The sequence below is a fragment of the Xyrauchen texanus genome, chromosome 3 (assembly GCF_025860055.1).
Source record: "Xyrauchen texanus isolate HMW12.3.18 chromosome 3, RBS_HiC_50CHRs, whole genome shotgun sequence".
Taxonomy (NCBI): Eukaryota; Metazoa; Chordata; class Actinopteri; order Cypriniformes; family Catostomidae; genus Xyrauchen; species Xyrauchen texanus.
The window spans coordinates 49,731,864-49,753,106 of record NC_068278.1 but is presented as its reverse complement, the minus strand read 5'-3'; the positions used below and the strand labels follow the sequence as shown (position 1 = coordinate 49,753,106).

Here is a 21,243-nt window from a genome sequence, read left to right as displayed (position 1 = left end):
TAATAAACCTATTTTAAGGCAAGTCATTTTTATTTGTATAGCGCCTTTCACAACACACATCGTTTCAAAGCAGCTTTATTGAAGATCAGGCATTAACAGAAGATAAAACTGTAATATATATAATGTTTTAGAGAAGGCGATTGTGGCAAGGAACACAAAACTCCAAAAGATGTTGGTTAATGGAGAAAAATAACCTTGGGAGAAACCAGACTCACTGTGGGGGCCAGTTCCCCTCTGGCTAACATCATGAATATAATACCAATATTACTGATGTATAATGCAAGTCATGGTTTATAATGATTAAACTAATATTAAATAAGGTCACTTATGTACTGCGAAGCTTGACCATTCAAAGCTTTGTACGTAGTTAACAGAATTTTAAAATGAATACGAAATTTAACAGGTAGCCAATGTAATGATGATAAAATAGGGCTAATATGATTATATTTCTTGGTTCTCGATGGCACTCTGGCTGTTGCATTTTGAACCAATTGAAGTTTATTTATTGATCTTGCTGGACCTTTGTGGGTTTTGTGTTTGGTAGTTTGTTTAACAGACACTGTCTCTATGAGATATCTAGGTGATACAGTCTCTATGTGTTGTAGTTTATGTGACCTGTGTGACGTCTCAAGGCAGCTAGCAGACGTTCGGATTAACCAGTTTGTCTGCTTCCTGACCTGGGCCCCAGTTAGTCAAATACTATCATTATTAAGACTATGAGCCAAATTACTAGAGAGTAGAGCGGGACCTTCCCTGGAGGGGTGGAGTCCGTCTCTCTTTAGCAGGTCAGGTCTACCCCAAAAACTCTTCCAATTGTCTATAAATCCTATTCTATTCTCCAGACACCACTCCGACATCCAGCCATTCAGTGACACTAATCTACTATAAACCTCATCACCACAATGAGCAGGGAGGGGGCCAGAGCATATTACAGTGTCTGACATCAATTTTGCAAATTCACACACCTCTTTAACATTATCTCTAGTTATTTCCGTCTGGCGAAGCTGGACATCATTAGTGCCGACATGAATAACAATTTTAGAAAATCTACGTTTAGCATTAGCCAGCACTTGTAAATTTGATTTGATATCAGATGCTCTGGTACATGAAATGCATTTAACAATAGTGGCTGAGGTCTCTATTTCCATGTTCCATACAATAGAATCACCAATAACAAGGGCTCTTTCAACTTGATTCTCAGTGGGATACATCACTGATTGGGGAGAATCGATTGAAAGAATTACATTGAAAGGATGCGCGTTTAAGCTAAAAAGAGTCACAATGACTTTATTTAAATACTCACAGTGCAACTTAGTTAATTTAGCACCTGGTTAAACTGGATTGTGGGTGCTTAGTAAAAGCAACACATTTTCTGTGCTGGAATACCGCTGTTGTGCACAGAAGTACACAACTGTTCAGTGAATTCACCCCTTTTGTCAGCAAAAGTCACTCTAATACATGTTATTAAGAATTTGCCTTGTTTTCCTCATCCTGTTTTCTGAAAAATGGTACGCAAGCTAGTTTTGTATGGTATATTTTTATTTTTACAAAAACAAGTAGTAGTATAGCTGCATATCTTTTAGATTTGGCTTCCCTTAAAATAGATTAAACTATCTAATGCAATTACCATGAAATGTTTGATACCACAATATTTCACAATATTTGATATCTGCAATCGATACGATATCTGCATATTTGAGTCTTGCTCTGTAAGGTAATTTGCATGTTTTTTGCAAAATAAACATCTGCTACAGCCATATAGTCACTGATACACAGGCCTCATATTATACCATTATGCCTTATTTGTTATTCAAATGCACTCTGGTCCCAAGTGCTTTCGAGATTTGGTTAGCGGTTTGTAGGTTGCTAGATCTTTTCCGTTGATATTTATTTTTCCACAGCACCTTTAGCACTTGTTTATCTTTTAATATTGATAACCCTAATATGCCTGTCACCCATATAAACAGCATGTAGCTCCAATGGAAGTGTAACACGTGTTAATTCCCCTGCAGTTAAGCAATTACTCCCTGCTAAATGAATGTGATAGCATAACTAATCTCCTGTAAGCCAAGCTTCCAGTTCAGTGGAAAATGTCTTCGGCTTGCTCTATAAATAATACATTGATAGCGAGCATCAATTTGCATTAACCGCTGCTCACACTAGTCAATAGGCTTTTATCTCTCTCTTCATTGAGGCAGATGGTAAGAGAAAACCTCTTTGGATTTGACATGATGAGGAGAGGGACTTTTAGTGACCAGTATTCTTTTAATGATAGGTTTTGGAGAAAAGAGAAAATAGGGCATTCCAGTTTTATTTGGGGACCTTTCCATTTATTGTTCCTAACGAGTGGAAATACGTGGGTCGATTCTCTCACCACTCCCCATTTAGATTTTACAATCCTTGATGACAGCATCATGGATCCACATAATTGGTCACAAGTTATTTATGTTGCGTATGCTTAAATGTCTGCAACATACAATGTGCCCGCAATATGCCTGCAAAATATACAGAAATAATTACTTTTAAAATTCTGTTAATGTTAATCCTGATGCTAGTTCTGGACTATTAAGAAAGTAATGTTTTGCTGTTTTAATTATAATATGCTTAATTTTACACACCTTTTAGACATATTTCGTTTTCTAACGTTTTCTTTTTAAGACATGATACCATGGTAATACCAAGAAGAACCTTGGAGTCCCATGTAAATGCTATGGTAGACCATAAAGATTAGGGATGCTCCGATCAGGATTTTTACAGCCAATACTCATCACTGATCTTCTTATCAGCTGATCGTTCGATACCAATCCCAATCATAACTGGCCATATGCAAGCTTTTGGCACACTGTCACTATTAATTGAATTCTCATCTTCTCAGTAATATCACTTTGCCTTGTTTTTGCTGACAAAAAAAGTTTAAAAGGCTTATTAAAAAAAAGCTTTTTAAATAAGACTTTAAAACAGGTTTAGGCTAACAAATTATTCTCTATATTAAGATAGATAAAAAAGATTATTGTCAAACTGAAGACAAACTGTCTGACGAACAGAACTCAAACAAGATAATAAGGTGATTAACAGAAGCAAACGGCAAAACTAATGAGGGCAGGTGAAAACAATGACAGGGAACACGAACGCTAACAGAGGACTATGGAGTTACATAAGGGACTAAAGTGAAAACTAAGAAGTGCAAAAGTGACAAGATGGAAAACAAGAGGGCAACAGTGAAACAAGACAGGGTAACCGTTACATAGCCCCCCTCAAGGATCGGATACCAGACGATCCTTGACAACAAACAACAAAAGACAAAAATCCACAAGGACAACATGAGGGCACCAGGGGCAAACAGACAGTACAAGTGGGCACATGGGCAAACAGGCAGACCAGGGGGGCACACTGGGCAGGCAGGAAGTCCGGGGGGCACAGAGGGCAAGACAGGCAGGTCCGGGAGGTGCCAGGGGCAGACAGGAAGTCCGGGGGGGAAATGAGTCAGTCCACGGGGGCACAAGTGGAGATGAGGGTTAGGGGCCCAGGGAGGTATCGACCGGACAGGGACAGGTTTTGATGGTCTGGGAGCGGGCCACCAGGCTAGGACAGGTTTGGGGAACCTGGGAGGAGGCCACTGGACGGGGACTGGGTCAGGAGGCCAGGAGGGAGGACTCAGGACGGGAACAGGGTCAGGAGGCCTGGGTGGAGGCCACAGGACAGGGACTGGATCAGGGGGCCTGGGAAGAGGCCACGGGACTGGGGCTGGGTCAGGAGGTCTGGGGAGAAGCCACAGGCGCCGTGGGAGGTTCTAGGAGCGGAGACCAGGAAGACTCTGGAGTCTCTGGGGGCAGAGACGTAGGAGGCTCTGAGGGTGGAGCCGTCGAAGGCTTGAGTGGCTTGAGAGACGGTGCCGGAGGAGGCTCGGGAGGCGGAGCCATAGGAGGCTCGGGAGGCTCTGAGGGCGGAGCCGTCGAAGGCTTGAGTGGCTCGAGCTGCGGAGCCGTAGGAGGCTCGGGAGGCTCGGAGGGCGGTGCCGTCGAAGGCTTGAGTGGCTCGAGAGGCGGAGCCGTGGGAGGCTCGGGAGGCTCTGAGGGCGGAGCCGTCGAAGGCTTGAGTGGATCGAGAGGCGGAGCCGGAGGAGTCTGGGGAGGCGGAGTCATAAGAGGCTCGGGAGGCTCTGAGGGCGGCGCCAAGGGGGGTTTAGGGCACGGGGCGGAGGCTGGCGGAGGCTGGAGAGCAGAGAACTTTCCCTTCTCCTCCTCCTCCGGGCTGAGGCGACTGGCGAAGCTGGGAAGCTGTTCCTGGTCAGCGTGGGTTCAGGCTCGCTGGCCGTGGTTGACGACGACTCAGGCTTGCTGATGGTAGAGGCCGTAGGCGCTGGTTCGCTCACTGTGACATACGTGGCCACTGGCTCGCTCACTGTGACATACGTGGCAGCTGGCTCGCTCACTGTGACATGCGTGGCTGCTGGCTCGCTCACTGTGACATGCGTGGCCGCTGGCTCGCTCACTGTGACATGCGTGGCCGCTGGCTCGCTCGCTGTGACAGGCGTGGGTTCTGGCTCGCAGACCGGGGCAGGCGTGGGCTCTGGCTTGCAGACCGGGGTTGGTGTGACAGGGGGAGCCCCGGACAGCTGAAGGGTCTCCACAGTGGGTGGAGGGGTAGGGTCCTCCTCCACGACGCCCACGGTGAGCTGTGAGCCGCAAACTAGTAAGGTCGCCTCCAGGAAGTCGCAGAGCGTCCAGCCGTGCGTTGCCTGTGGCAACCGCTCCCTCAGTGCCGCGTTCAGATTGCCCCTAAAGAAGACCACCAAGGCTGAGTCCGGGAAGTCTGAGACACTCGCCAGGTTCAGGAAATCGTGGATGTGGTCTTCAATGGGGCGGTCCTCTTGCTTTAAGCAGAGCAGATGGTAGTTCGCACGTTGGACTGCTGGATCCATGGGTGGTTCGATCGTTCTGTTATGCTTGAGTAACGAGGCAGACGAGGAGATGCGGATCCAAACGCAGTCTGAACTTTATTGCGTGAACCAAACAGGAAAACACAAAGGAACAACCCACGATGGGGAAATGAAACATAAAGTAGTAAGTTAAACACGACGTAAGCAAACAGGGGACTCGAGGAGGAAACACACACCGGGTTGACATCAAACGACGATCGACGAAGACTGAACAAAGACACAGGGTATAAATACATAAACAAGGGGAAAAGGGGCCAATGAACGAACAGAACTCAAACAAGATAATAAGGTGATTAACAGAAGCAAACGGCAAAACTAATGAGGGCAGGTGAAAACAATGACAGGGAACACGAACGCTAACAGAGGACTATGGAGTTACATAAGGGACTAAAGTGAAAACTAAGAAGTGAAAAAGTGACACGATGGAAAACAAGAGGGCAACAGTGAAACAAGACAGGGTAACCGTTACACAAACTGATAACCCATAGGTGCAATTAAACTTAATGTGACATTTTTTTATTATTTATTCATTGTCATTATTTCATATAAATATTATTATTAGGGCAGTTGATTTAGCATGTTAATTCAGTGACATTAATTTTATAAAAAATAACGCGTTAAAAAAATTTACGTAATTAATCATGTGCATTACGCAATGCCCCTGGACCGTAATAAGGACGATTCCTGAGAAATGCAAGCTTGTAGTACCACCTGTTTACTCCAGATGGCAGTAATTGAAATTTCAGCTGTGTAGCAATGCGCAGTTTATACAGTGAAGAAAACACGTTACCTTCTTGCGTTCAAAACACTTGATGGGGTGCAAATTCGAACTAAGGGATCTCAAGATGTGTTCTAATTATTAAACTATATTTAACTTGACACAGTGACCTAAAAATGTTATGTTTATGACGTACGTACCCGAGATGCTACACAAGCATCTGTCTGACGCAGGTGTACATTGACGGGCCCTGAAACAAGCCCTCTTAATAAATCTCCAACTGATTGACAAATTCACTTGCAAAATGGATAATATATATATATATATATATATATATATATATATATATATATATATATATATATATATATATATATATATATAAAGATAACTATGTATAATTATTTCATCATTATATATTTAAATATTGTTATATGAGGGGCTTTCAGCAAATGTTTGTATATGTGATTAATCAAGGTTAATTAATCGGGATACCATGTAATTAATTGACAGCCCTAATTATTATTCTTTATTTTATTTCTATTTTATTTTGCATTATATTTAATACAATGGATTATTGTATTAATAGTTACATTTTCACTTGTTGCTGCTTGAACTTTAATGAGGGGAACACGCACTCTCAAGAGATAAAGGAAGGAAAGTGGAGAAGGAGTACATGTTTCTAGAATCTGCGGGTGCTTCTATTGTTAATGCTGTTTAGTCGGGAGATATTTAAAAAAGATGTTTGAATTACACCACATCTTGTAACCCGTGTTATTACTGAGATGTAGAGCTGGGCGATATGGCCAAAATTGTTATCACAATAATCTTTTTCATATTGTTCGATATCGATATTTATCACGATATACATTTACACATTGCACTTTCCTTTTTTTATTTCAAAGTTGATGGAAGAAAAGGAGGAAAAAATGTATTCTAAACAGTCAAAAAAGTCTTTACAAAACTGTACAGGGGATCCAGAGACGGCCAAAGCAGTGGGGTCTGCGGGATCCTTTACCAATTTTACCATCTTTTACCGTTTATCAATTGAAAAAGAATGTTAAAAGATCATCTGTTTGTTCTGAAGCATAGTGACAGCAGTCCAGTATTTGTTGGAATATTTTTACATTAAAATGAAATATTTTTTATATTTCTTTAGATTCAGATACCAAGTATGTGGCATAGAAGCCCTCGTGACTGTGGAATGATGCTGAATGTGGGTTCAGGGGTGTCCCAAGAGAAAATTTAGAAAACGTTTTTTTAAAAAATTAAAAAAACTTTTGTATATTTTCATTAAAGTGAGAAACTAGTCTACCAACTAGTAATTTTAGTCTTTCCTTATCCATTCCAGACATCTAATTAATTTTCACAAAATTAGAACCGAAATCGATCTGTTTATTATTAAAGGCTCGTAACATGCTGATTAATAAAGATACATTTAGAAGGGAAAGCGTTATGGTCTAAAAGGTGCTTTGAAACCACGTTAACTCATGCGGCGCTTCATGTCTACATCCTGTCTTCATGCAGGGAAAAGAGGCAACGCGTGCGGAGCGGGACAGGGTGCATGAAATGATGCATGTTTGTTATTAGAGAACAATTTTCAAAATTACAGCGCAGAAATATCTTATCTGTTGTCCACATCACTGTTGTTCTGTCGCTCTCTTCACTAGAGATGATGAGAGGGGGCAACCGTTGTCATGAAATCTTGTGGTGCGGATGGAATCAATCTGGTGTTCGACTTAACCTAATTGTTAGCAAGGCAGCTAGCATTAGCAAGTTCATCCAGTCTGGCCCTACGTTACCAATGGCTCGTTGTGAGCGAAGTTGAGAGCGTTTTAAATTCATTCCTGTGAAAGCCGAATGTCATGCTCACAATGTGGATCGTAGGATTTGCAGCGGTGCGGAGCGAGCTCTCTCCTAGCGCTGTGAACGCCTTTGAGTGGATTTCATCTGCCCCAGTGGAAACACATTCTATATATATTAGAGCTGTCAGAATTAACGCATTAATGCATACGATAAATTTAAGGGGTTCATTTTTCTTAATCGTGATTAATACATTTACCATTAATACAACGTAAACCACACTTGTTGGAAGGGCAGAATGTCCGCCCAATTCATTACACTGACACACACTTCACAAAAAACACACCAAAGTGCTTCTACCAAGGGGAGCCTACAGGCTTAGCATAAAATAGCATAACGCGTTTGTCCCATGGACACGCTTGTTGACCGTTATTCTCTCTCCTATGATAGAGTGGTGGAGTTGTTATCTCAGTAAATAAAAGAACCCTGCACATAAACACAAACGCAATTACATGATGAAAGGATCCCTTAGCGCTATTTGATGTACAAAACAATCCCAGATGGGACTTGTGATAGAAATCAAGTATTTAAGCCTATGTAAGGCACATTTTAATTACCACAGAAAAGTTGTCAAGCCTTAACTATCACCAAACCGCAGAATGAGATGGTTTTTTTTTTCTTCAAGCACTTTTCATTTTGAGTTAAAAGCAGCGCTGGGGTTAAAGCCCTGACGTGAATCATGAGCCGGGCTTCACTATTGCTATAGTAAAGTGGATAGCCACAGTCTACTAACAGATTGTGAATTATTTTAGTTTAAGAGATTTAATGTCTTTTGCAGTGTGGGGACCTATGTGCAACATATGTGGGGACTAGTTCTTTCAATTAGTCAAGCTCCCAGTTAGACTTTTGGAAACATTAAATGTTAACTGAAGTGGTGCTATTTAGTGCATCTTAATACTATCGAAGGCTTTGTTGGAAAATGTTAATATAGCATTACATTGTTACATTTTGTTTTGTTTAGTTTTCTTTTCTTTCCTTAGATGGAAATAAATGCATTTTGATAGGAAAAGAAGTACAGTATATACTGTATAGTGTCAAATTTCAGCACTTTCAAAATCTACGATTTACTACAAAACATTATGCGATTAACCGTGTTAATTTATTTTTTATTACTGACAGCACTATACGGTATACCGATCAGCCACAACATTAAAACCACCTGCCTGATATTGTGTAAGTCCCCCTCGTGCCACCAAAACAGCAGCAACCCACATCTCAGAATAGTATTTTGCGATACAATTTTTTCACCACAATTGTTCAGAGCGGTTATCTGAGTTACCGTAGACTTTGTCAGTTTGAACCAGTCTGGCCATTCTCTGTTGACCTCTCTCATTAACGAGACATGTCCATCTACAGAACTGCTGCTCACAGAGAAAATCCTAGAGACTGTTGTACATGAAAATCCCAGGAGATCAGCAGTTACAAACCAGCCCATCTGCCACCAACAATCATCCGTGCGATTATCTAATCAGCCAATCGTGTCGCAGCAGGGCAGTGCATAAAATCATGCGGGTCAGGGGCTTCAGTTAATGTTCACATCAACCATCAGATTGGGGAAAAAATATGATCTCAGTGATTTGGACCGTGGCGTGATTGTTGGTGCCAGATGGGCTGATTTGAGTATTTTGCATTTGCATTTATTCATTTGGCAGAGGATTTTATTCAAAGCGACTTACAAAAAGGAGTATTTCTGTAACTGCTGATCTCCTGGAATTTTCATGCACAACAGTCACTAGAATTTACTCAGAACTGTGCCAAAAACAAATAACATCCAGTGAGCGGCAGTTCTGTGGATGGAAATGAGAGAATGGCCAGACTGGTTCAAATGGACAAAGTCTACAGTAACTCGAATAACTGCTCTGTACAATTGTAGTGAGAAGAACAGCCATGTTTTAATGTAGGATTTACCATATCAGGAATATGGAGGGTTCATTTCTCTGCTCTGCACATGAAATGATAGTTGCAGATACAGGTAGTATTCACACCAGTGAGAACATGTGGCAGCAATTGCAGTGCATTCCAGCATTGAGTGAAAGAGGGGTTGTGTTCCTTAGGGGGAATGCATCAGGTCATGTTTTTTGTCTCTTCTTTTGAGAGGTTGAGATGGAAATAATGGTCTAAGGTGAGGTAATCAGGTGGCACTAAGAAGATGATTGTTGAAAATGTCAACAGAACATTCTGATTTTAGAGCTTTCAGGTGCATAGGTATTTGTCTAAGTAATTGTCTATCTAATTTGGAAACCACAAACAAACGCCTAAACAAGAATAACATGTTACCTCTTCAAAAATCACTCTTTCGTAAATGCTTTTCATAAAGAAAATTATAAACACTGTAACGTAACTTGTAATTTTACTGAATTGTAAACCTTTCATATTCCTCTCTTGTTGAATAGTAACAGGTGTCTTCCACAGTTCAGTGTGTAAGGGGAACAATGGCTCCTTTGTATAGTTGTGGAAAGACCTTGAACATTCTTATGATGCTGTTTTTACGCATTACTACATTATGAAAGCTCCTGCAGGTGTGCTGGAGGGGTGTAATCAGTTGGGCTGATTTGAATAAAATTGCTTCATGTGTAGATCGAGTTCACTTTTTAACAGAGACATCACAACTTATTCAAAGAAAACAGCTCACACAGTGCATGACAGATGAGACCACCTGAGGCTTAGATCCAGCCCAGAAAATACATACACCGTTGTGGCCAAAAGTTTTGAAAAATGCTGGAACTACTGTTCTTTTTAAATTTATATTTATGTATTAAATTATTTTAATTGTTATTTTATTATTGTCATCATTGCTTTGTTTTAATTTGTATTTATTTCTTAAGTCCTGTTCTTAAATGGCTGCATTTTCTTTGTGGTCTTTTTGGTTTTTGTCTAGCTATATACGTTGAAGCCATTATTCACGAGTGTAACAGAATTTGTCAATGAGAGTAGTTGACAAAGTAATTAAATGAATACGAGATCAGTATAACCACATTTATAAAATTTCATTAAACAAGAAATAGAACACTTTGTACAGTCATACATCATTAATTTTAACAGTTTGCTTCATTGAACAAGTCCAAATTAATTCATTTCATTCATCGTTCAATAGCGTTCCCAGAAGTCCTTGCACAGCATGGTACATGTTATTTAGGACTATTATAGTAGGTATCAAGTCAAACAGCTAGAACTGGAAAGTGTGATTCATTTTAGTGAATTGGATCATTTGGACAGTTCACATCATTGAACCATTTCCACACTGATTCATTTGGTCACTGATTCAAACTATTACAAAAAGCCAAATGAAAAAAAAAATGGGTAGTTGACAAATTAATTAAATTAATACAAGGTCAGTATAACTACATTTATAATCATTAAACAAGAAATAGAACATTTTGTACAGTCATACATCATTAATGTTAACAGTTTGCTTCATTGAACAAGTCCAAATTGATTCATTTCATTCATCGCTCAATAGCATTCCCAGACGTCCTTGCACAGCATGTTACATGTTATTTAGGACTATTATAGTACGTATCAAGTCAAACAGCAAGCATTGGGAAGTCTGATTCAATTTAGTGAATTGGATCATTTAGACAGTTCACTTCATTGAACCATTTACACATTCATTTTATTCACTTATTCAAACTATTAAAAAAAAGTTTGAAAAAAAAAAGCCAAATGAAAAATATGTCATGAAGTTGATTGTAAATCTGTGAATTGTGTTTTCTAAAATCTAGCTTCCAAACAGAGGTGGATTCCGAACACATATGAATCTAAAGATCAGAATCAATCAAAACCAGAATCAATGATCCAGTCAATCCAGTAGTTGGATTGCAATCCTAAGATTTAGCCCACAGTCACATGACTCAGGGACAGAACTGTCATATATTCCTTCTGAAAACTGTCAATTTTGTGAGGCAGCTTAAAGGGATTTTTGTTATTTCATTCGTCTTGTATCTTTTTCCCTTACATCAGTGTGACAGCATGTCACATAACACACCCCGCCATTTCAGCCACTTCAGGTAAGCATAGACATTTTTCCCCTCTAAGTGAAGGGCTTTACAACTGACGAGTGCTGCTGTCTTTATCGACACCCTAACCCTTCTCCTTCTCTCTTGTCACCGTCTCAATTCAAGCTATTTGTCCCATCAAATATGATGTTGTTCCATGTGACACTGGCTGTATTAGCCGCACAAGCTTTGCTTTTATCCTGCATGGTGTAAAAAACACATTTTTATCATTGGCGGGACGAACCTCTAACCCCTAAATGTATTATACTGCAAAAAATATTTTGTCTTTTATCCAGTATAATATAAAAACATTATTAAAACATGAAACAAGACATTAGATTGTGTGTCTTGTTTTCAGATAATTCTAAAAAATATTGTCAGGTTTATGCTTAAAACAAGAAGAAAAAACTATTCCCAATGGGGTAAGAAAACTAAACTTGTTTTTCCTTTGAATTAAATTCTGTGCAGCACTATGCTTTATGTCAAACATGCAAAGTCAATGGGTATGGCCAAAATGCGGCAAGTCTAGTTACAAGTGAGTTTGGCGAAATTGCGCACGCTTAAGCACTAATGGGCTGGGTCAAGTGCAATTTAATTCTAAAGGTTCTTCTGCACCGTCTGCGTCCTATTACACAATACATTCCCTGTCAAGCACCAGCAATATAAACAAAGACAGCACATTTATAAGAAGCTGGTATGGTACATGGACTGTATCCAATGAATTAGATGAATGGAAATACAGACTTGCGTTCTTTTGTGCATTAACTGTGTCCATGTTGAATGTCTGGCATTCTCATAAGGATTTGGTTTATTTTCCATTCAATTATATAGAATTTTAGTATTATGAATCATTTTCACATACTGACACAGAAATCATGACTTGCATTAACAGTAACTACATTTCCTTCCAAGGATTTTTAATGAAAAATGTGTTAGCGCATCAAAATAAAGCTGATGGAAATGCACATTATTGCTAAAATGTTACAATTGTCGTCATAATATTTTTCTGGTAAACTCAAGCGCATAAACGTCGATAAAAAATGTCGATACATCAAATGTTGCGAAAAAATGGTTTGGAAACACTTTTTGTCGATAAAATGGGCATTAACGCAAAAATGTTGTGTCACATGACAGAGTTTGCCCCAATCGTTAGCCTGTGTTATCATGACGACAGTATTGAAAGCCTATCTATTGTATGTGATTATGGATTGATCTTTACGGCATATAGATCTGATGCTGCAAACATGACACTTGACATGATCAGCAGTGCCAACACAAATATCTTGTGCACATTGAACAAATGAATGGCCACTGTTTTGCTTTTTCACACTATTCAAAATAATAGATGGCAGTCACGAAATTAGCCAACAATACAAAAAAAAACATAATTTCTGTGCACAAAGATGTTTTAAATAAAAAAATAAATACACAATACTAAGAGAAAAGCATCAGTGATTTTTGGAACACTTACAGCCCAATTCTATAAAATTATTGTTCATTATTATTTTTCTTCAACCACAGATGCACAGAGCATACTGTTATAGACAAAGCATCTAAAAGACCAATTCACATGACATTTGTCAAAGCCATGGTACAGTATATTACAGTATAGTGCAATACAGTATACACAGTATATAGGAGTGGTGGTGGCGTAGTGGGCTAAAGCACATAACTGTTAATCAGAAGATGGTTCGATCCCCACCACTATTGTGTCCTTGAGCAAGGCACTTAACTCCAGGTTGCTCCAGGGGGATTGTCCCCTGTAATAAGTGCACTGTAAGTCGCTTTGGATAAAAGCGTATGCCAAATGCATAAATGTAAATGTAAATGTAAGTATACATTAGGTGCAATACGTATGTGCACATAAAACAAACAAACATGTCAATTCATATTAAGACATGCCTATACAAACCCATGTGTTCAATATGAAGAATTACTATCTTACATTTAATTTTTTATATTTATACTACTATCTATACAAACCTCTTCATTTGCACATTTCTCTATAAAAAGAAAACTCTGTGTACATACAGTATACTATTCATCTTATCCTGTAAATCTGTGTCTAGCTGTTGTATTTCTGTATGCACTGGATGCTTTTGATAAGAGGCCAAATTCGGTGTGTGTGTGTGTGAGCACATCTGGGCAATAGCAATGTGATTTCTGATGGTAGTACCATGGTACTTTGATATACAACTATTTATGCACTTTTCTGTAGTTGCATGGTGCTTCAAAGTACTTTAAAGAACACCATGTTATTACCATGGCAATTTGACATATGATTACCATATTCATATACTACTGTATATACATTGTGTTACAAGGTAATGATACAAATGGTCCAAAAACATGGTAATGTCATAGTACTTTTATAAGTGTTTTCATGTAGGCTAATAAGTGTTTTGATACTCTTTTGGTTGGAAAATGTCTTTACCTGCAGAAGTCGTTCTCAAGCTGCACACGTATTGAACTTAATAAAGATGTTATAGATCTTCAATAAAATTGGCTGGTTTGGTTTCCATTGATCGATTGAAGATCCATTGCAACCAGCGTTATCTTTATCTGCCATGTTATAAAATATTCCATGAGCTTGTTGACAAGCGAGAGAGCATGCCAGATGATTCAGCAGCATGAACGCATGCTTTCTTAGTCATTAAGATTGAATTGCAAACGATTCAGACCGCTTTCCTATCGCATGTGACCAATTCATTGTAAAGAACCGACTCAAATGAGAGATTCATTTGTGATCGGACATTTTAGTTCTGATTCAAAACTGGCGTTAGTAAACACCGGTACAAGGCATGCTGTAGCGGTGTAGCTTTTGCCAACATTACTCCACTACCTTGTCAAAAATATAGTTTCGCTACTGAAAAGCTACTTTAGCTACTTGTTTTTAAAACTAGCCCACTACTCAGCTAATAGCTTCGCTATTTGTAGTGAAGCTATTGCCCATCACTGCCATTAACACCATGCAACCATCTAGCAATGCCCTAACAACGCAGAACACCATAGCATCAAGTTTTGCACATGTAAGCACCACTCAGAAACTGTAATAATCTAACTGACCCTGTAACTGTATTGGAGAATCAGAAAATCATGGCTCCGATTACAAGATCTAAAGTAATGTATTCATTAATTTTGTGAGCTATAGATTGACATAGTCATTTCTTGAGCCCTTATGTGATTAAAAACTGAATGTACTTGACATACTTTACATACTTTTTTACATACTTTACTCTGAAAGCATACCAGCAGTGTTTTGTCAGAAAGCTCCCACCTCATTGATATACCACGTCAGTTTGAGTTGCCTTCACGCTCTCTCTCTCTCTCTCTCTCTCTCTCTCTCTCTCTCTCTCTCTCCTGACAAATAATTTCCCTGTCCCTCTTTTTTCTCTCAGTCGCTTCTCCACCTCGTTTGAAAGATCTGAGGAGAACTAATGATCTGTAATGTACCTTCTACCACTAGCCCTTTCTCATCAGTCTTTTCTATCTCTCCTCTCATCCCCCTTTTCTCATATACAGTCATAAACATCCCACCCACCGGCTTGCTGACAGGCCTCTAATAGTTTTTTTATGGAGGTGAAGATGGAGCAGCTTAATGTTTCGACACAAGCAATCATCGCTCCTCATCTCTTTAATAAAATTAGATTAAGTGCACCTGGGGAAGGGCTGAGGAGAGGGAGGCCTAACGCCGGTTAGGACGCTAGCTTTCATTTAAAACCAATTTACCTGCAATATTACGCCATCAGCCTGGGATTCAGCATGCAGTTGGAATGCGGGGTGAATGAGATCACACTGGCACAGACGGCTTTAATTCTCTTCCCAACGGGCGGCATGAAATTATAACTGACACATTCGACACACACTTTAATATGGAGATGCCATTTTTCTTCTGTCCAGCATGGCTTTCATTCTCCAGCTCTCGCCTTTCCTCCGCCCCACATCTTTCCCTGGCTCTGCTTTGCTCGCTTACGATTCTATCCATATTTTTCCTACTCGGTTTCTTTTTCTTTCTCTTAATGTCATCATAATGTTACCTCTCTCCCAACTACTAAAGCATGGAAGTGGTTTTCAATGTAATTTATTTTAAAACAGTTTCCAATTTGAGAGAATATATTTTGCCTAGATGTCAGAAGTTACATCTGGTCCACATTTTCTTTTCTGTTTTGTGGTGCTACTTCTACGCAGCATGAATGTGGAGGCAAGGATCTGACCCAAAATGCAATTTGAAGATGTTCAAATGGCTTTCCACGATACACAATTTTAGCAGATAGTTTAAGAAAAAGTGCTTCCCCCTTTCAGCTTTCACACGCCAATGGGAAACTTAAAACTTGAAGGGATTGTTCACCCAAAAACCCCATGTTGTTCCAAATCCTTAAGACTTTTTGATCTTCCGTGGAACACAGAAGGAGATATAATGCAGAATGTTTACTCTACCTTTTTTCCATACAATAGCTGGTTTCCATCCAACAATTTTTATGCTCATTTTGAAATTGGGCATGAGAAATCCTGAATGGAAATCTTGGCATGAGAATGAACTCTCGAAATTCTAGGAGGAGGTAGATTTTCTAGTGTATTGTATTAGTTAAAAGTGGCATTAAGTTGATGGTAACTATTCGCAAAACGATGACGTGTTTTGACCATTTGTGCATGTCTTAATGTTGATAGCTTGTGAATGGCCTTGGTAAACACTTCTTTAAACATAGCCCTGGACATTCTGAAGTTTTTAACCCACAGTTTGTCATTAAAGTGGGTCCTTACAATCCGCCAGAACAGTTTTAAAAGCAGGTACTCCCAGGTATGCAGAGGCTGGCGGCATTTCAGCTCTCATTGTATCAGATATTACACTTATTCTGTGGTGTCTCCTGGCTGCATTTAATAAAACAAGGTGCTGCTCCATTCCTGCAAATAAAACTGTCCCTGAAGGAAGGAGGTCATTGGACTGCTCCATCATGACAAGGCGGTCTCCCTCATGATAATACACATGACGTAGTGGATGGAAACTCGCAACGATTTGTATTTTCTTTAGTCATATTTTGATAAATATTTGCGCTTAAATTTTTACAAAATATTTTGATGAAAACCCAGCTTATGAAATCATACTGTGACCAGGGGCTATCAAGATCCAAAAACTTCCCATATAATGATGACTAAGCTTGTTTGCTATTTGAATTAAACAAAAATTATGAAAGTCAATATAAAATTAATTAATCAGCTTATTTTAAAATTGTTTAAGTCATTTTCAGGCCCCCTTGACAGTTTGCTAAAGCCCCCCGGTTGAGAACAACTGGTTTAAGGCTTAATCCCTTCAAAGTGGGCCTCGCTCAGATGCTATAGTTGGATTGACACCAGGGCTGGACTGGTAATCTGGCACTCCGGCATTTTCCCGGTGGGCTGACAGACTTTGTGGCTGATCAGGGGCAGACTGGCCATCGGGAGAACTGAGCGGGCCGGTGGGTCGGCCGTGAAAAGGGCCGAATGGGCCGCGATATGCTAAAATGAGCCGTTGTATTATGCAGAACGTACCACAAAACGGCAGTGCGATATGCAGAAAAGGACAGCAAAAACCTGGGCTGATTTGTCTTCCCAGTCCAGCCCTGATTGACACCAATTTTTAACTATGTTCAAGTTTTTGATCTACTATGAAAGAGTAATACGTATCTCCTGTACCACCATTAATGCATCACCACTAAAATAATGTATCCCCAAATAAACATCATGGTGTATGCAATGATGGTTGACAAGGACTCATTTCAATTTGACAGACAATTTTGAAGTGGTGGTTATTATATTGCCTGTTTTGTATTGGGAAGAAATTCAGAGAAGCCAAGTCATGATATGAATAAGAATTGTTGGGGTCGGACAGAGTGCTCAGATATTATCTGAGCCAATCAAGCGTCAATCTGACAAACAGAACTTGGGTATTAATCGGAACTGGGTTGGCACTCTTAGCAATCACTCTTGGTAGGTAGTACTATTGTAGTAGGTACTGTATTTATGAGAATATACTGTATGACCAAAAAGTAACTTTACCGCAATTATTTTTGATACTTGCTATGCCTGTGGTTTTCTGCACTAATCCCCAGTGACTGTTTGTATATTTCTGGATGAAACTAAAGACCAATGTCAGGTGTTTCCAGCAATCTGAGCACATGCTAATGTCTGCTTTTAAATGTGTGTTGTTGTGTCAGTCTACCAAGTGATTTTGCTAGGAACAGTGTGTGAATAACAAGCCAAGCACTATAAACATTTTTCCACATCAGTAATAAAAACAAAATTGAGTCCATATTGGATGCAGATGTTGTCTGCTGTGAAAACAGTTGGTGCATGCATGCGTGTGTGTGTGTGTGTGTGTGTGTGTGTGTGTGTGTGTATTCATGTGTCAGACTGGAGTATTTCTGATCTTACATAAACATGATGCTTAAGTGCCTCTTATTCAATAAACATTGGCGGACTTTAACTACTCTCAGCTTGTTGCCAGTGCTGTGTGTTTCCAAACCGAGATTTGTCCTAGCCAGGGCTTGTCTGGGGAAGTTTTACATGAACGGAGCTTTCACTTATTTTCCAAGAAATGATACAGACAATAAGAGGCAACTCAAAGAGAGGCTTGCTTTTTCTAATAACCCATGCCATTCATTAAAAGGCACCCCACGAGAGATGGGTCTCTCTATGGAAAATATCGAAGATTTCTCAGATATATCAGTAGAATGAAGCACCCGGTTGCATTAAAAACTTGACTGAAAATAAACATGTTTTTAATGTTTATCTTTGGCTAATGCCACCTCGTTAACCTCATAATTAACCATTAACCATGTGTCACTTCAACAAGGAATTTAATACTCATTAAAATTAAACTACAAAGGAGCCTAATAGTGTTGGAATTAATAATTGCTGGGGGAAAAACAGCTTAAACCAGCAAAAAGAATTAGTAGCTGGTCTAGACTCCTCATTTTATAGGGGTTTGGGCACTTGTCAGCTAGACCAGCTAAGACCAGTCAATCAACTTAGGCTGCTTTTTTTATCTGGGTTCACATGGATCCATTTTAGCATTAATAGTGCCACCATTTAAACAAATAATTCCAGAGTCTGAGGAGATTAACAGTGCCGAGTAGAATTACAAGTTGTCATCTTGTAATTCCAATAATTTTGACAGGACATAAATGCAGCTTAAATGCAAAAGCAAATTCTGAATGTAATTACTGTGTACCAACTCCCCAGCATATACAATTTCAAAACCTGAACTGTGTTAGTTATTTCCTTTCAAAATGCAGGTATGTTGATGATGTATCCAGAAAGAGAAAAGACCCTGGAGAGCGAGCACTTTGGAGATGACGACCAAAACACAAGCCCAACTGCTTTCAATTATAAGTTGGCTATAGCGATTGAGTCCCTCATGAAAATAATAGTGTCCACTTTGATCTGTTCCACTGAGGGGAAAAGGTTGCAGGCCTTTAAAGACTACAGGAAAAAACTATTATTGTATCAAGGAGGCTCACATAAAACTTTATAGAGGCTTTTGAGGCACAGGGGGTAAAGGGATGCAAGTCCTAACAATGCTACTCACTACCACTTATTCGCCAGTTTTTTCTCTTTTTAGCTGCTTTTAATGACGTGGTTTTAGTCTTGGCTGTTTTATTACTTAAGGCAATCAGGTCTCTCCACAGTTTTATAGTACTTTAGAGGAGCCCTAACATACTGTAAATTCATTTGTATAATTTACTTTCATCTGCTTGCTAGCATGTGCATTTTAGCGCACTTAGCAGCGAGTGCTAACACTTATGAGTTCTGACAGGGTTCTTCTGGAGAGAAATCAGTGGCAGAATGGCATTAACCCACCTCCCTGCTGGCAGCACAGATAGATTAGATGGGGCCTCGATTAAATTAATTTGACTTCATTAACGCAAATCTGCTACAGTCAGAGCCCCCGCAGTGTTGCTATAGAGGGGCATTGGGAGACGCCTGGCAGAGACTTGCAGGAGAGCTAACACATGGCCTTGACAGGCGGAATATGCGAGCCCATGGACGGAGGGATGACTGCCAAATGAGTTTGATGTGCGTCAGTAGCGGTAGGAGAGCTCCATCAACACCCACTCTCAGCCCTGAAGCCCCATAAGGCTACGACGTTAAGTCGCAATCCAGTGCTCTAACGTGGTGGCATGGGAGGATATAAGAGGATATGCTTTAAGATAGCCCTATAAGTCTGATGGGCATCTCCTGTTTTCGTTACAAACAGTACATGCTCACTGAGCACTTTATTAGGAACACTTGTACACCTACTTATTCATGTGATTATCTAATCAGTCAATTGTGTGGCAGCAGTGCAATGCATAAAATAATGCAGATACGACTGCTTGCAGACTGGTTTGAGCTGACAGAAAGGCTATGGTAACTCTGATAACCACTCTGTACAATTGTAATGAGCAGAATAGCATCTCAGAATGTATAACACGTCGATACCTTGAGGCGGATGGGCTACAACAGCAGAAGACCATGTCGGGCACTTTATTAGGACCATAGTGTTCCTAATAAAGTGCTCAGCAAGTGTAGTATTCCAAATGATTTTGTCATTCTAGTGGCAAAACAAGGATGCTTACATGCTAGCAAAAGCTCTGATGGAGTGTTCCACTGATTAAAATAAGTAAGATGCTGTTTGAAGATGTGGAAAGATCCAGGTCAGTTTTCAGACAAATGTTACCAAGTTTTTTCACTTTGCTGTCATCGACAATGAAGCCGCACATTTTGGCGTTATTTGCATTGCCGTAGAAACAAATAATTTGATGAATTTTTGGTGGCGGGAAAAGGGGCAGTTGCAGATCTTGGCATGGAAATAGGATGGCAGTGTTCTCTGGGGTGCCCCTGACGAGCCGCGCTCCCACATCATTGTTGAGAGGTAACTAATTAGCTACTAACATAGTAAATTATATTATACAGTATCATGACAGTGGTTTTTCCAGTTATGAGTAACTGTTTCCAATAAATAATGGTTTAACATGACAAAATACTACCTACATTGCTTTCTCTCCCATTGTATTGTGAATCAGTTCGTTCGGGACTTGTATATAAGTGAACCAGTTAAAACAAAGGATTCACCAATCCTATTATATGTATACTGATTAACTTGAGCCTAATTGTAAAAATCACTGCTTTTGATTTTTTAAGCAACATTTTTAGGTAATTGCAGAGATTCATTAGTGTTTTCCATAGCTGATATATATATATATATGCATATGCATATGCATGCAGTGTTGGGTGAAATCCAATTACAAAATAATTAGTTACTGTAATCTAATTACTTTTTAGTAAAAAAAGGAGTATAATGCATTACATTTTAAATAATTGTAATCAGATTAGTTACTGACTTTCAATTAAGGTAAATACTTTCAAGTACATTTCATTGATACCTTACACTGGAGGCGTGAACCGGCTTGACGATATAAATAATGGTTTAATGATAAACTTAAAAGACAACATAAACACACACATGACGGACATGTCCGCTAACGATCTCTCTCTCCCACACGATCCTCTGCAGTTGACCCTTATCCCTCACGGTGGCTTAATTAGCCCAATACGGGACCGGGTGTGTAGGATCACGACCCGGCCCCGCCCTGCCGCAATTATTTATGTAGAATACATAAATTATGGCCCCGTATTGAGTTATTGTGTAGGAGGAATGTGAGTTGCTGAGTGTATGACTTGTGTAATAATGAAAAATAAAGAAATATAGA

The 21,243-nt window shown here is 39.6% G+C and overlaps 1 protein-coding gene across 1 annotated transcript in view; it reads left to right on the top strand.

Moving 5' to 3' along the window:
- Positions 1-19,628, top strand: part of LOC127624978 (fibrosin-1-like protein) — a 325,886-nt gene extending 306,258 nt beyond the window's left edge. The window contains exon 6 of the mRNA XM_052099979.1: positions 19,431-19,628. Coding sequence (XP_051955939.1) covers positions 19,431-19,628 — 198 coding nt within the window. The remainder of the gene's footprint in view (positions 1-19,430) is intronic.
- Positions 19,629-21,243: the final 1,615 nt, after the last annotated feature.